This window comes from Catharus ustulatus, chromosome 1, assembly GCF_009819885.2.
Source record: "Catharus ustulatus isolate bCatUst1 chromosome 1, bCatUst1.pri.v2, whole genome shotgun sequence".
Lineage (NCBI taxonomy): Eukaryota > Metazoa > Chordata > Aves > Passeriformes > Turdidae > Catharus > Catharus ustulatus.
Window position 1 is genome coordinate 8,589,366 of NC_046221.1, and position 15,056 is coordinate 8,604,421.

Below are 15,056 nucleotides of genomic sequence, written 5' to 3' on the forward strand. Positions count from 1 at the left end.
ACTCTAGCAAAGAGCTGATGTGGCTGAACTTGATTTCATCTGGAGATGCTCTTTTCAGCATATCAATTCCTGATCTAGTTCCCCAAGCAACAGCCAGGATACAGGGGTCTTGGTAGAAGTGACTGCCATATGACACTTGTAGTTTATCATGTAATGTTATTTTTGCTAATGCCTTAGATTGCTGTAATGAACTTAGAGTTTTAACTGCATTGTGGACTGCTTCAAATTGTTGGGTTTGCCTCCTTTGCTCCCTTCCTCTGCTGTATGGTGCTTTCCTGCCCATTTTTTTCCCTATACACCAGTCTTTCAGTGCTGAAAGAGATTAGCTCATGGGTGCAATAGAAAGTAACAACTCAGTGTTTTCTTTTGGAGCAGTGAATTAGTGCAACTTACTTGGTTCCATGATCACAAGGCAGGAAAGGAAAACAGTCACATCTATTAAGTAGTATTCTGCAGTGAGCTGAAAGGGAAGAAATCCTGTTTCTGTGTTACAGCTGGGGACTGCTCAGAGTGGAGAGATCATGACCTGCCTTATTTTGAGCTGCAGTAAGATATTTATTACAGTAGTTGCTGTTATTTGACCTGTTTAGAGGTGAACTTCTTTTTCTGCTACGACAGAAAAGCAAGGAAGTATTCCATGGTTTGCAGGGAGCAGGTTTAGTGTTTTACCCAGAGGAACAAGACAGTTGTTGCATTTGAGTTAGCAATGATTTTTCTAAAGAAAATAAATTTTCCTGGAAACGTTACATCAATACAATTTTTTTCAGACAGGTTTGTTAGTGTACAGTCACTACCACAACAGTGTTGCTGGGGGTTTTGGGTTCCAGTTTCCACATGAACTTTTTGTCTTCTGTGACTTCAGTCTTCCTGCCTAGTAACAGCAAGAGTCCTGAAGTCCTTCATTTTGCCTGGTGTTTTGGTAATAGGCTACCAAGAGTTCTTTGCTTAAACACTTTTCCAAAAAGTTTCATGTCATCTGCTGTTGTTGATAGATAAGTCTTTCTCACTGACTTTCTTGAGGTTTCTCACCTTCTGGTCTCTCTTGATCTTTGCTGTTTTGACAGCACCACAAATTCTGTGTTAGAAGTATGCTAAATCTAATAGTCTGTCCTCCCATAAGCTTCTGGTAATACCTAGATTATAATAGACTGAATTTATCTCCAAACAGTAGTTACTAATTATCACTGGTTTATCATTTTGATTTTCTGAAGCTCAACATTTGTATTTATATAGTATTTTCCCCTTTTTAGAAAGGCCTTGACTTTTTTTTTTTTGTATGTTTGTTTTTGTTCTTTTTTCTTTTTGCTGCTTAGTTTTAAAAATCCGATATGCTGCTCACATTCAGTAAAAAATGGACTGGAAGTACCAAAATTACTATAATAAGAGGAATTATTAAAAAACCCCAACACCTTGCATTTGAACAGTTTGGAAAAGGCCTTTTTTGTGAAAAGGTTATCAAGGATGGAAAGATTCTGCTAAAATAGACTTACAGTGCTGTAATGTTATTATTTTGCTGCATGATGTTATTAATCATTCTGATTTAGGGAGTAAAAGCATAAAGAGGGTGCGAGTAGCTGTGAGGTTGCTATATCAATGTGTATTTGGTGGAGATGCAACAAATGATAGTGCAGCAGCCTCCTGCTGCCTTCTCTCAATGGTTTTGGTATTTTTTTTTTCTTCTGCCTGCTGTACTTGGCTGTCAGAACCATAAATGAATAGTTTCTCTGACAAGTCCTACCCCTCTTCCTGTCTCTGCACAATCCATCTTGCTGAGCATTCTGCAGCGCACTGCGGAACAGTGGCTGCTCTGCCTTACGTGAGAGTTACAGGAAGAGCACTGAGGATTGTTCCCAGGCTGCTGACAGCAATCACCTGACGTTCTGACACGTGCTGATACCAAGTGCTGACATCTTCCTTTGCTGTGCAGGCTGATAAGGCATGGCCAAGCCTTGGTTAGGTTTTGGTGTGGCAATAATCCTCTGAGAAGCTGGCTTGATATCAGGGATCTCTAGGAGAGTCCATGATCTTCCCTTAAATAACTTTGCTTTCTGCAGCTGTTGTGCAGGGGAGGAGAGAATCACTTTGCAGAAGAGGCTGATAGGCTGTGGGAGATTAAAAACTCGGAGCTTACATGATAGGTTGTTTTGTTTTTATTCAAACTCCAGGTAACGAGAAAATTTGGATTATAAATAGAAAGCTTAACAGTGGGAGTAATATAGTATAGATCATTTGTACACGTGAGTGAATGACCTTCATAACTAACCTATGAGTCATTCCTGTGAGAATAAATTGGACTACAAAACAATTAACTGCAGTGGTTGGTACTTGCTGGTTGATATGCTAGACTGACAAAACTGGTCTTTTTAAAAAATGGACATAGTGCTTCTTTTGGAAACTATAATAATTCCCATATTTCCACACTCAAGTGCTGGTTAACTTGTATAAAGGTACTAGTAGATTATATTGAGGAAAACTACATGGGGAAAAAAGAATCTTCAAAACAAAAAGTGTCTGAGGTATAAAAAAATCTTATCGCTTGCCAGTGTATGTAAAAGTTTGATGCTGTGGTGTTTTACTCAATAGCTATGGAGGTTAGGAGAGGGATAGGGGTATTTTGTAGCAGCTGCCCTTGTTCAGCATAAATACACTGTGGCATTTCAATTGCACATAAACCAGATGGTAACATATATTTTTATTATCATACTGATTACTTAATGATGTATAATGCATATTGTATTAACTCGGTGATTTATCATAAATCAGCTCGGATTTTTGTGGAGGTACCAGAAGTGGAACAAATACTGCATTTCTGACCTTCTCTTTGTCAGTTGTAGTTCTGAGCAGTCAGGCAGTCACAAGTCTTTCCTTGCTTTCTTGTCGCTATTGCTGCTATCACCAGGTTCTGCATTTTTCATTAAAGCTTATTCTGACCTTTCAATACTGAACCTCCATGTGCAAAACTTGGTAAAATCATTGGTGTTCTCTATAACACTTATTCTGGGAGAATTGTGATTGATCAAGAGAGTGAGTAGTTGTAGCTCCTAAACGTTCCTGGTTTTAATGCAAGCATTATGTTTATTGACTTTGTTTATGATTGCAATTTTTTTCTGTTGCTATTTGTCTCGAGAGAATTAGAAAAAAGCAGTTTTCTGGTAATTCTAGTAAATAAAGACTGCTTGAATAGGTGCTGGTGTTGTACCCCATGGCCTGACACCTCCCCCATCTTTTTTTTCCTTTTTGGAAAGAGGCTATTGTCTTCCTGGTGGGGATGGAACAATAGCTGTTCTGAATGACATAACAGTGGAACTTGAACTTGAAATAACATTTTATCTGTGACCCCCTTTCTCTATTTTTGCCCTGTCCCTCCTGCCTGGTACAGATGAATGCCTCTTTGGGACACTGTGTGTAAACCTCTCTACTTTACTGCTAAATGTGCATCAGAATATGTGTTTGGAGTATCTAATGTGGCAAGGGCTAAATTAAACACTTGGAACGCTTTAGGATTATGAGTCATCAATCCCTGACTGCTGTTTTTAGATTTCAATAATTAATACAACCTATCTGGAAGTTACTTTTCAGATCATGGTGATCCACAATAAATCATGAATAGAAATAAGCTGGAAAGTTAGGTGCCTTTATGCAGTATTTTCCATTAGGTTCACTAGTTTTTAATGTAAACAGGCAAAATAAGGAAATCAGCTACTTTTTATGTATAAAATTGTACTTAGGTCCAGGAGCAAACAGAATTTAGACCAGAAGGAGAATAGGGAAAAAAAAAAAAAAGAATTCCTAATGATTAAATACAGAGTCATTCAGTAATATTGACCTCTTAAATGTTGTTTTCTGTTTTGTAGAAGACCCTTTTGAGGACTTCTTCGGGGGCAGGCGGGGTCCAAGGGGAGGCAGGAACAGAGGTGGTGGAGGATCATTTTTCTCTGCCTTTGGTGGATTCCCTGGCTTTGGAAGTGGTTTCTCTCCATTTGACACAGGTAAATGTCATAACATTTAAAAACAAATGCAATTTTGGCTCACAGAGGATTGCAGTATAATAATCTGGCTTCTCCATTCAGGCAATTCTGTGACTGTGAATGACTTTTTTTTATTTTAATTAAGCTACTCTCTTTAAGGTGTAAATGTAAATAAAGCTATAGTTAGATTATTTGGACTACCTAAAAGTTCATATAAAGTGAACAGATCTCTAAGAAGTAGAACTTTCGTTTTCTTTATTTTAGTACTACAGTTTCTTTATGGCTTTAGAACTTTTTTGTTCTGTTTGCTTTCAGGAATGTGATGGCTTTTATTACAGGTCCTGAAAAACTCCATGGTACTATTTAGTCTGAGTGCTGGGAATCTGAATATTGGTTGGGATGTTACTGATACAGGACTTATTCTGCCAGCTTGGGACATCCCAACATCTGCACTAAAGCTGATGATCAGATTCATTAGGGTTGCTGGCTTTCCCCTGAGTGCAGAGCCTGGATAAAGGCTGAATGCCTTTCCAAGGGATGAGTTAGCAAATGGTTTTTGGACAATGCTGTGCATTTGGAACTTGAACTGTGGGTCCATAAGAGAGAAGTGGCTGGGACTGGAGCTGTGGTTTTATTCTCATGCTGGTATTAATTGCATCTAGTCACTGATGCTGTGAGATGCAACCAGCTGAGGGCTTCCTGGAAGTAGGATGTAGTCTGAGTGGATGATGAATTTGGATTCCACACTCATGCAAAATTACACGTCATTCAAATCCTTCCTTTTCAATAGGTTTTACGTCATTTGGCTCTCTGGGACATGGAGGCCTTACTTCATCGTTCTCCTCTACGTCATTTGGTGGCAGTGGGATGGGAAACTTCAAATCAGTATCAACCTCAACTAAAATAGTTAATGGCAGAAAAATTACTACAAAGAGGTAAGTGATATAAATATATTTGTGTGAAACTATAGGTAGAGACCTACATATCTATTACATGCATATAAATACACTGTATCTTGAATACACACATATACTGGTACATGTTTTTATGGTTTTTTACTTCTGTTATTTTTTTCATCATATTACTTGTATTTCTCTGAATGCTTAAAAACAAATTTTAATACTTCATTGGGTTCTCTTCTTGTCATTGTTGAGTTACTAAATGCTATAGCTGGAGTTCTTTAAGGCTTCAGAACCTCCTTCATACCCACACACCTTTTATTATGGTCCTTCACACTGTCTACCCAGTCAGCCTGAGCTTCTGGGACAAAAGTGTGCTAGGTAACTATTGATTGTGAAGCTTCTAGCTGGGAATTGGGAAGAATTCTAATTTTGCAGACAGTATGAAAGAATATTCCCTAGCATCTGCTTTCCTAGGCAGTGTTTGAATGAAGTCTTGCTAGTAATTTTTTGTCTGTTAAGTGAAATAAGGAGAAAAATGTGCCTGAATTTTCAAGTCCTGTACACACTGTACTTTCTCTCCATTTCATGTTTGTGATGGGGAAATCATTGCTTTGGGAAACGCAAGTCTTAGTTAGCTATTGAATAACCTACATGGAATATTGTAATCAATATAGGACTACTGAACAAGTAGTTAAATGTAATTTCATTACTTAATAAAAAATATAGGAAAGCAAGGAAGGATGAATTTTTTTTTGTTAACTTGTGTCCCATACTTGTAAGTGTATGGTTCTTCTGTGAGCTATTGTACTGGAGAGTTTCTATCATCTTGACCATTTAAAAATCTGGATCACATGCTGGTGGGGTCATGATATTTTCCTGTGAGGGTATTTCAGAAAAATCTGAGAACTCAAAAACTCTTTAATCATCTCCTTTCAGTCAGGGACACTTGAATTTTGTAACACGCATGCTGGTCATAAAGTTGGTCTATAGTAGTTCTACAGATTACTTGCTCAGGTCAAATTAGAAGTGGATTAAAGACTGTCTTGTGTGCAAAATTGTGACTGGATCTAGAATGTACATTTTACAAACGGGTGGGGACTAAAGGCAATGTCAGGATTGTGCAGTTGATCTGTGAAGGCATTTAGGCCTAGATAACAGTGTGCAGTGTGAGCACAAGTGTGACAGTGTATGAGGAAGCTGCTGTAACTGTGAACTCTACATCCTGGAACATCCCAACTCCCAGAAGGCAATTTTCCTGATTGAGCAGTGGGGAAATGCAGATGGTTACTGGTGACAGCTCTGGTGCTGGGAAATTCCAAAGCTTGCCAAGTACAGTTGCATTAAGCAGGTGCTGCTCCCTTACAGTTTGGTACCTTAACCTTATGTCTGGTGTGTGTTTAAAACTGCCTGCAGTGCTTTAAAATGGCTCATGGTGTTTTTTGTCTTTCAGGATTATTGAGAATGGACAAGAGAGAGTAGAAGTTGAAGAAGATGGCCAGTTAAGGTCGCTAACAATAAATGGTAAGGAGCAGCTGCTACGCTTGGATAACAAGTAATTCAACGCACGCATTTAACAGAAATTTTAAGCTATAACAGCCACCATTTGAGGATTGACAGGAACATTTTTTGAAGATTTCAAACGAATTCAACTTTCTGTATATCCGTACTCAATCTTACGTAGTATAAGTAGCTCACAGAAGCTCGTATTTGTCATAGACTTTTGAGTTAATCGTTGGGACCACATCAATTGGACCATTTTTTGTCCTTTAAAATTGTTGTAAACTTCTGTATGCACTTTTCTTTTCTTATCTGTGATCAAGGTGAACAATGATCCTTCAGTAGTGCTAGGGCAAGATGTACACTAACACTAGCATGAATCTTGCTTTCTCCAATTTGAAATGTGAGCCAATTAGTAGTTCAAGTCTGCTGTGAAGTTAACAGTTCCAGGATAACCTTTTTAATAATTTCAACTTTTTTTTTTTTTTAATGTTTAGTAGTGAACAATGTTAATACATTTCTGGTAATGCATTTCTGGTTTAAATAAATTAAGGATGTTTTCTAGTTGTGCATGAATGCAGACAACTTTAGTAAGTTTTGACAAATGTTTAAATGTTAATGTAAGCAAAAGGTAAACAAAAGTGAAGCCAGTGAGCTGAGTCTTTTGTCATTTGCTAAAAAAAAAAAAAATTCAAAATGAATAAATGCTGATGTTTGTGGTGCATTCTTTCATGAATGGCATTTGTAACCTTCCTGTGTCTGTGTGTGATTTGGGCAACTTGGGAAAACGGTGCTTTTTTTTTTTTTTCCGTCTTTTTCTTCATTCTTAAGGATGAGGGCCTTTTTTCTTTGCAGATGTTTTCTTCAGTGTGACTGAAAACATGATTTTAATTTCATTTCTAAACCTGTATTTGAAACACCTATTTTTAAGAAGCATTCAGAGGCTGACTCTTAACTCCATCTTTTGCCCTATTATGTAATTATTTTAGGTCTAGGCCTAAAGCAACTCTATTTTAAAAAGTTTTCTAAAGTTATTCTGAGATTTGCTTCAAAAAATAATCTGTAATAAATATACATTTGATACATGTATTTATTTAACATTTAATAATTACAAAAAGGCTGGGAAGTACGAGATTTTTTTTTTTTGCTCTTTTGAGAACAAATAACAATTGCCTTGAAATTTGGACAAAATTATTAGGATTATGGTATCTCACTCCTACTTTTAGTCCTCAGCCAAAAATCAAAAGATGGATTAATGTCCTTTGTTAAATTAATGGACTGAAGTGTTCATTTGTAGCTAAGACCAGATTTTCAGAGTTGAGTGAAAGATGATTTAGTTTTTGTGTGTCACAGAGAAAGCATGCAGGTAACTAATGGTGTATGTTAGCACCTGCCAGCTTCTTGATAGTTCCATGCATAGATCATGGATGTGCAGTTTTCATCTGTGCACCAGCTTTGAACATCTGGCCTTCACAAAACTCTTCAGAGTGGCTTAGTGTTTAAAAAAAAAAAAAAAAAAGCATGGTGTTTTCAAATGATCACCTAATGCCTTCTTGCTAAACACCATCTGCTTTGTACTAACAAATGTGTTGATTTTGAAATGCATTGAAAAGATATGCTCTTGTTTTTCATGCAGGGAAACCATTTCAACTTAAGCCAAACCAAGCTAACAAACTGCTACAACAGAATTCATATTTGCAGTAAAGTTAGTATATTGTACTTTTGTCCCTCTACCATTAATGCTAATTTGAGATAGAACTGAAAAAAATAACATGTAGAATTAAAAATAAACATGTACTTTGGTTTTGGGACTAAAGCAGTTATATACCTTTTCAAGTTCTTTGCAGAGTTCCTGTCACTTCAGTGTTGTGTTTTTGATGTAGAAGCACAAACTTAGTTTAGAACTAAACAGTGTTTTCTTGTTAATGCTGGTTTTTCCTTCCCCATGTATGTTATTTCTTGATCCAGATAACTAAACATGAAACTTATTTCAAAATTTGGCTTTGTTGTGATGTCTTGAGTTATTAAAAATGTTAATTTATATTTATAGGATGCAGTGTGCTCCTTTAAATTATGTAAATTGTAAAAAGTGCTTTAAAATTGATTAACCAAGTCAAATAAAATTAGGACAATCTGGAGTTGAGTTTGAATGCCTTCCTCTGGATACCAATAGGTTTTATATAAAAGTGCCAAACTTCACCTTCTAGTTTATTCCAAGTCGTCTTCTTTAACATTTAAATTACCTTGCTCAGGTTAACCTGAACACAACTGGAGTGACAAATCTGTACCCACATGCTCATCTTCTTACCTAGGAAAGTGTGGTTCTTCTCACAGTGTTACACACAAACAGGTCTCACCAGGGTTCTGTAGTGAAATTTTTTAACACTAAATGTGCTCAAGATCCAGTATTTTGGATAGTGTCTGTTCTGCCTTCAGATCCCTGAAGCTGCTTGTCAGAGCTGGCCAAAATGCAGCATTAAAATGGCAATGCTGCATTTCCTTGGTACAAAGACAAACTGGCAAAACACAAGGAATGAGTCAGCAGAAGGCAGAGTTTGGCAGTAGATTCCTGCAGGAATGAGATACCCACACACCAGCTTTCCTATAGGCTGATGGTTGAACTGGATATGTGGTCTTGGTCCAAAAACATCATTGGACCAGCAATTCCAGTTCCAGGTTTAAAAAATTGTCCTCATTCACTTGACCTAAAGCTAACAGCCTCCATCTCTTTCAGTGTGTTTTTGAATAGCTACAACACCACATCCAACATGTTTTTTGATGCAACTTCTTGCATCCAGCTCCTTTTTTAAAACACAAATCCACATTCCATGTTACATTCAAAATTTCTTCTGCTGAATTTAGTTATTTTCTCCTGAAAACCCACTCTTTAGGTTACTTTGAAAAAATTTTTAAATTCTTCCTTTCTAATATATGCATGGATATACAAGACCTGTTTATTAGAAGTGACAGATCATCAAGGGCAGCACATTTCCTTAAACTTCAGTTTTGGCCAAAATAGTACAAAATAATTAATAACAGAAAAAGTTATTGCTAGCAAATGCTAGATACAAATGCACAGTGGGATGAGGCAGCTCTCAAAACCAAGTGCTGTTGGATTAGAAGTGCCATCTTTTCATAGATCAGGGATTAATTTAGAATGTTTAGGGACACCATCCTATTTAAATTAAGCTTCCTGGAAAAACAGCAGTTTGCAAAAACCAAGATGGAGTTTTTGAACCTGCTAAGTCATTTACTCTTTCATGCCCTGCTTCAAAGTTCATTGGTGGATACAAGAACTTTGTAATGCTTTCTCCTGGTGCAGCCTCCTTCGGGTCCCTCGTGCATGGCAGTGATTCCAGTGCAGCACACTAACCCCAGTCTCTCTGTAGATTGCATGGCACCTACCCCTTCCACTTGGCTTTACTGAAGGAGTTTGGGATTTTGTGTTAAAATGCTTCACACTGTAAAATGGCTGCGCTCCTGCAGTGCTCAGTTCTCACAGCACCTTCTCTGCTGAGAATCAGAGGGGTGGGTTTGTGGTGTAGGTGACAAAGCTGCTCTGCAGAGAATGTGTATGTAGCATTTGTAAGGTGGGTCCTGTATCAACATGTGATTAATTGATGAGCTGAGTTAGAATGCTGAAAAAAAGATTGTAAAAGGTTTAAAAACCCATCATCTTTAAGCCCTTGGGGTTTGTATCTCTTCTCAGTGTTTGTGTTTGGTTATCCTGTTTCCTTGACTCCTTCAGTGTTTTGGCATTAGGTGTAACTGGAGGTTTGTCTTTTGTATTTAGCTGTGCTGTGGTTCAGATCATCTGTGGGGTGGTCCAGTGATAAAGTTAGATTTTTTTTTTTAATTTTATTTTTATTTTTTGGAAATGTGAATTCCTAATCTGCTTCTGTTCTGTATGAGAAGTGAGTTTAATACTTCCTTTGCCCCAGTTTAATCAGTGGTTCTGACAGGATAGTGCTTCTGAAGATGGTTGTGTTGCAGAATGAATGCTACAGCTGTTTTGTGCTTGTGGTCAGAGAACTTTTGAAGAGGGCTCAGTACTTAAAATACTTGTTAACTGTTTTGTGGAAATGTTTCATAGTATTTTTGGAAAATCTGCCTCTTTGGTTGTGATTTTTGGATGTTCTGGTATTTAGGCTTGTTTTCAAATCATGGTATTCTCATGGGCTAGTGGCAATATGGACATCAGTAATCTGCCAGTCAGCAGTAACCAAACTTTGAAACTTTCCTTTTTTTGACATAAGAAAGCTGCTTTGCATTGTCTGCTCCCTCAGGGCTTGTTTGCTTTAGGATTGAATTGTGAGCATAGACTTGCTTTGCCTAGTACTCAACACAGACAGTTTGGGTTTTCTTGTTATTATTTGTCTTCAAGTGGTTGTTGTAGGTACAGAGCTTCTTATCTTCCACCTGTAATGTTGAAATGGTCCTTACATTGCACTGTGGTTGGAATGAAGAATGTTGACTTTGTTAGTGTTACAAACGACCTTTGAATTTATACTAGTGGGTTTCCTGCTTGGTTTTGAAAAAAATACCTCTGCTAGAGTTGGTTGTTGAATGAAGTGCAGTCCTGAAAGGTTAGACCTGAAGGTGGTTGGTTTATACTCTGCTATATAGGTTATGTATTCACAAAATATTAAACCTCATGTTTGAGATGCTGTTGTCAGATTAAAAAACCCGAAAGAATTACAATCCTGTGATGATCAGAGCTGTAACCCTGAACCTCTGCAAGCTGTGCTGATTTAAACTCGTTGAAACTTCTCTGAAAACTCTGTTCTGGCAGACTCAGCACTGCTTTAGGTGTTATCTCACTCACAACAGCTGGCAGAAAGTTAATCAGAACCCCACATGAGTACTCTATGCTTTGTCATGCTGCTGTGGCCAAAAGATAGGCAGGAGTTTGGAGGTGATAGTGCCCAGGCCTGAAAGCTGGGCTGTCCTGGTGTGAGGTAGATTGCACTGATGGCCTGACTGCTAATTACCTTATAAATAAAGGAAGTGGAAGATTTTCAGGTGTTGTCAGCTTCAAAATGTTGTGGTGGGGAATTAAAGTATGTTTAATTGAGAAGATAAGTAAAACATTTTCTCAGAAGGACACTGTTAAATAGATTTCTCCTTAGTTTCTCTGGCTTTTACAATAAGGTTAACTTTGCAGCATATTGAGTTAATTTTAAACTAAAAATAGGTAATTTTTGAACCTGACTTAAAACTGACAGTCAAGAAAATGTGTTTTTAGAGGCTGCAGGTAGTAACTCTTAACATTTGGCTTTGGCCTATAGCTTATCCTTACCTCTGCATCTCAGATGAGGGCTCTTCTAGCTCATCTTTTCAATGCAACCAACTTCAAGTGAATTTCATAAAAACAGGCAAAACAAACCCCTGTAGCTGCTAGTTTATCAGCAGTGAAAGTAAAGCTGAATCTTTTCATTCACTTGAATGTTAGAGACAGATTATTAAATAGTAACACCTAGTTTGTAAAAGCTCATGTGAGGTTGCTGGTCTGTTAAGTGGCAGAACAGATAACATGATGCATTAAGAATGCTTAATTTCCTCCTTTTTTTGATTGTTAAAAGTCAAATTTGAAATTTCCTGCATTGTTTATTATTTGTAAATTTATTTGAGTTGCTAAAATGAGACAGGAATCCAGCCTGGGTGACTGGTCATAGAATTCATGTTGTGGAACACACATTATTGGTGGCCAGAAAGGAGAATTACTTGGCTAGTCTGTGCTTGAAGGTGTTAGTAAAGCAGCTGAAAATGCAAAGCAGTAGCTCTGGAATCTTCTGACTTGGTTCCAGTCACAACCTTGATTGAATTGTGGTGAGGAGGGGAGTTTACCTCCCACTAATAAAGAAAGTCGTAAGGCTGCAGAGGCTTTGAGACATCTGGTAGAGAAGCTGGGCAGCCTCATCCATCTTTCAGTTTCCCTCCAGAAATACATGTCAAGTGTGTGTTAATTTTTGTAATTGATATATAGAGTAAGATTAACTTGCTAATTTATCACACATTTGCATAGCTATCACCATAGTCACCTCTGGCTAAGTTTTCTCCTAGATGTGTAGTTGGAGGCTGCCTTTTACTCTTTACAGAAACTAAATCTGCATTTGTCATCCTGTTGTGATATTTGTCCCACTCAGCAGGGGAAATACTGTGCTTTGCTTTTGTGAAAGAGCATTCTGCAGTATCAGTTTGTGTCATTCTCCTTCCAAGAGGAGCTAGACTGTGGATGTTTTAAAATTGGTTTGAACTTCTCTGTGAAAGTGTTTTTGACGGAAAATGGAGAAAACCCACATGCCAAGGCTCAGCCTCTCCTGCAGCGTTCCTTAGCTGTAGGACTGGGCCTTCTGTCTCCAGAGGACTTTGGCCAAGCTTTTGTAACAACACTGCCTCTCATCAGAAGGCACTTTGATGCTTTGAGTTATTTGGACATCTCCTGTTAAGTAGTCACTCAGCCACTCCTGAGAATTACTCTGCTAATGTCATTTCTTATGCTGGGTGCCTGTGGAAATACGGTCAGGTCCTTGTCACCAAACGTACTGCACTTTGGAAATGACAGGGCTTTATTCATCTGCTCTACACAAAGTAGGAGCTGGGTATCCAGGAGAGCAGTAGAGAGCTAGAAATTAATTTAGAGCTTTTTGAGTGTATCTGGTACTGCCTGCAAGCAGGTGCAGCGTTCACAAACCTCCTGCCTTCAGTTTTGGACTGAGATCCTGAGTAATTGCAGAGGGGGAAGATTTTTCTCTTGGGGACGTTCACCTTGAGAGTTAGGGCAACGACCAAAATGCTTCTTTTATTAAACACCTCTGGTGCTGCTTTTATCTTTTCTGGGATTGGATGGTTTAGCCCTGAGAAGAACAGCAATCTTAAGGTCCTTGAAACCAGTAAGGGAGAAGCAGGAAAACAATGCAGCTTGTTTTGTGCTGTTGACATAAATTTCAAGGACTTTTCTCCTTATTTGGCTTTTGCCTTTCTCATCAGGAAAACATGATCACGAGTTATCACAGTGAATGCAGAAGTGGTGGGTGTTTGTGTCTCCTCCTCCAGTGCACCCTGCCTGTTGTCTGCCTGTCCAGGCTCAGGGCTGCTCTGGGGGCTGTTCCCCTGCCAGCACAAGCAAGGGAGGTGCTTCTGCAGCCTGAGGATGGTGTGCCAAATTCCACTTTGATTCTAAAAAAATGTGTACACCAGTTAGAAAAAACTGTGCATATCAGAGGTCGCCTTGTTTGGAAGAAGAGTATAAATATTTGTACCAGGCTAGACAAATTCAAATGAGAAGATAAACATACATTTTTAACACATGGATGATTAACTGTTAGAAGAAGCTGCCAAGAGCAGTAGTTTCTCTGGCTTTCAGTGTCTTAAAGACCAGCTTTCTGAAAAATAACTCCTAGTGAGAAGGGAGTGCTTGAGCTTTACAGAGAAGTTGTGGAAGCTCTGGGAGCCTGGGGTGCAGAGCAAGGTGCACCAAAGAGCTCAGTGTTCCTTCCAGCCCTCCTTCATTTCTCCCTCCTGATGTGTGACATCAATGCACAGGTCATGTTCCCTTACTGTGGTTTTGAGACTGGGGGATGCTTTTGTGGCTGGGGGTCGATTTGCCTCTCGGGAGGTGCCGAGGAAGCAGGGGAGCTGGGAAGAGAGGAGCCAACACCACGTGCATCTGGGGCAGCCTGGTGACTATTGCCCTAAAGCATCCAGTTTGGGATGTGTAGGTGCCAAGAGTGGACTTCATGTGGGAGAAGACATTCTGGATCTGTTGAGGTAAGTTGCTTTATTGTAATGAATGAATTGGATGTTAAGTGAGGAGGAACCAGGGTGAGGTCCATGATGACTGTGCCAGGGAATTATATTTGGAATTTGCAATACAGTGAGCCCTTGTGTATGTCCTGTCTTCTCACCAACCACTGACTGCACACCTTGAGGCAGCCTAATTGCAGCTCCTGAGTTGAAGATTAGGAGGTCTCTTGGTAATCAGTGTAATGATACACCAAAGAGCCACATTTCAAAGTAAACTTTGTTTTTGTGAATGTGGGGAATGTTCTAATGATCTAAAGTTTTTTATTTTTAGTGTGTGTTAAATCTCATGTTGCTAGCAATACATGTGTTTAGAATTTTAAGTGACTCTGATGAAAGGAGCTGGCTTTTTGTTAATGGAATCACCTTTGGTAGTATGCTAAATGCTTAAGACTGTATTGTGTCAGATAAATAGTTCTACAGAATAGCCAAGGAAGTGTCCTACAGGGCTTACATGTGTGAAGAACCTCTCTGTGGATGCTTTTTTGGGTTTTATGTATACTCAGAGCTGTGTTTGTTAGTTTTATTTCTAAGAGAAACTTGAGGAAGACAACTTCCTAGAATTGTAACTCAGCAACCTTTGGGTCATATAAGCAACAAACAGTTTGTAACAAAACTAAAATGTAAGCTATTGTGTGGTAAAATCCTGGTATCTCTTAAGGTCCTTCCATATTTTCTGGGAGAGGTATCCTGCTGAAAGATTGCTGGAACTCCAGAATATTAATCTTCAATGGTCAAATGAACCATATTTTGAGATCTAAGTATTCAGCCCTGAAAATAACCTTTGTGCAGTCTCCTTTCTGAGCAAGTAATAAAAACTGGAAGGCTTTTGCCAGTCACCAGCATGGACAGAGCCAGCTGTAGTGACACAAGGAATCTTGTTAAT

At 38.5% G+C, this 15,056-nt stretch overlaps 1 protein-coding gene across 4 annotated transcripts in view; it reads left to right on the plus strand.

The window, feature by feature from the left end:
* DNAJB6 (DnaJ heat shock protein family (Hsp40) member B6) overlaps positions 1-15,056 on the plus strand; it is a 59,283-nt gene that overhangs the window by 21,997 nt on the left and 22,230 nt on the right. For all 4 annotated transcript variants that reach the window (XM_033079630.1, XM_033079715.1, XM_033079884.1 and 1 more), the window contains exons 6-8: positions 3,855-3,989; positions 4,759-4,903; positions 6,321-6,391. In XM_033079630.1, coding sequence (XP_032935521.1) covers positions 3,855-3,989; positions 4,759-4,903; positions 6,321-6,391 — 351 coding nt within the window. The remainder of the gene's footprint in view (positions 1-3,854; positions 3,990-4,758; positions 4,904-6,320; positions 6,392-15,056) is intronic.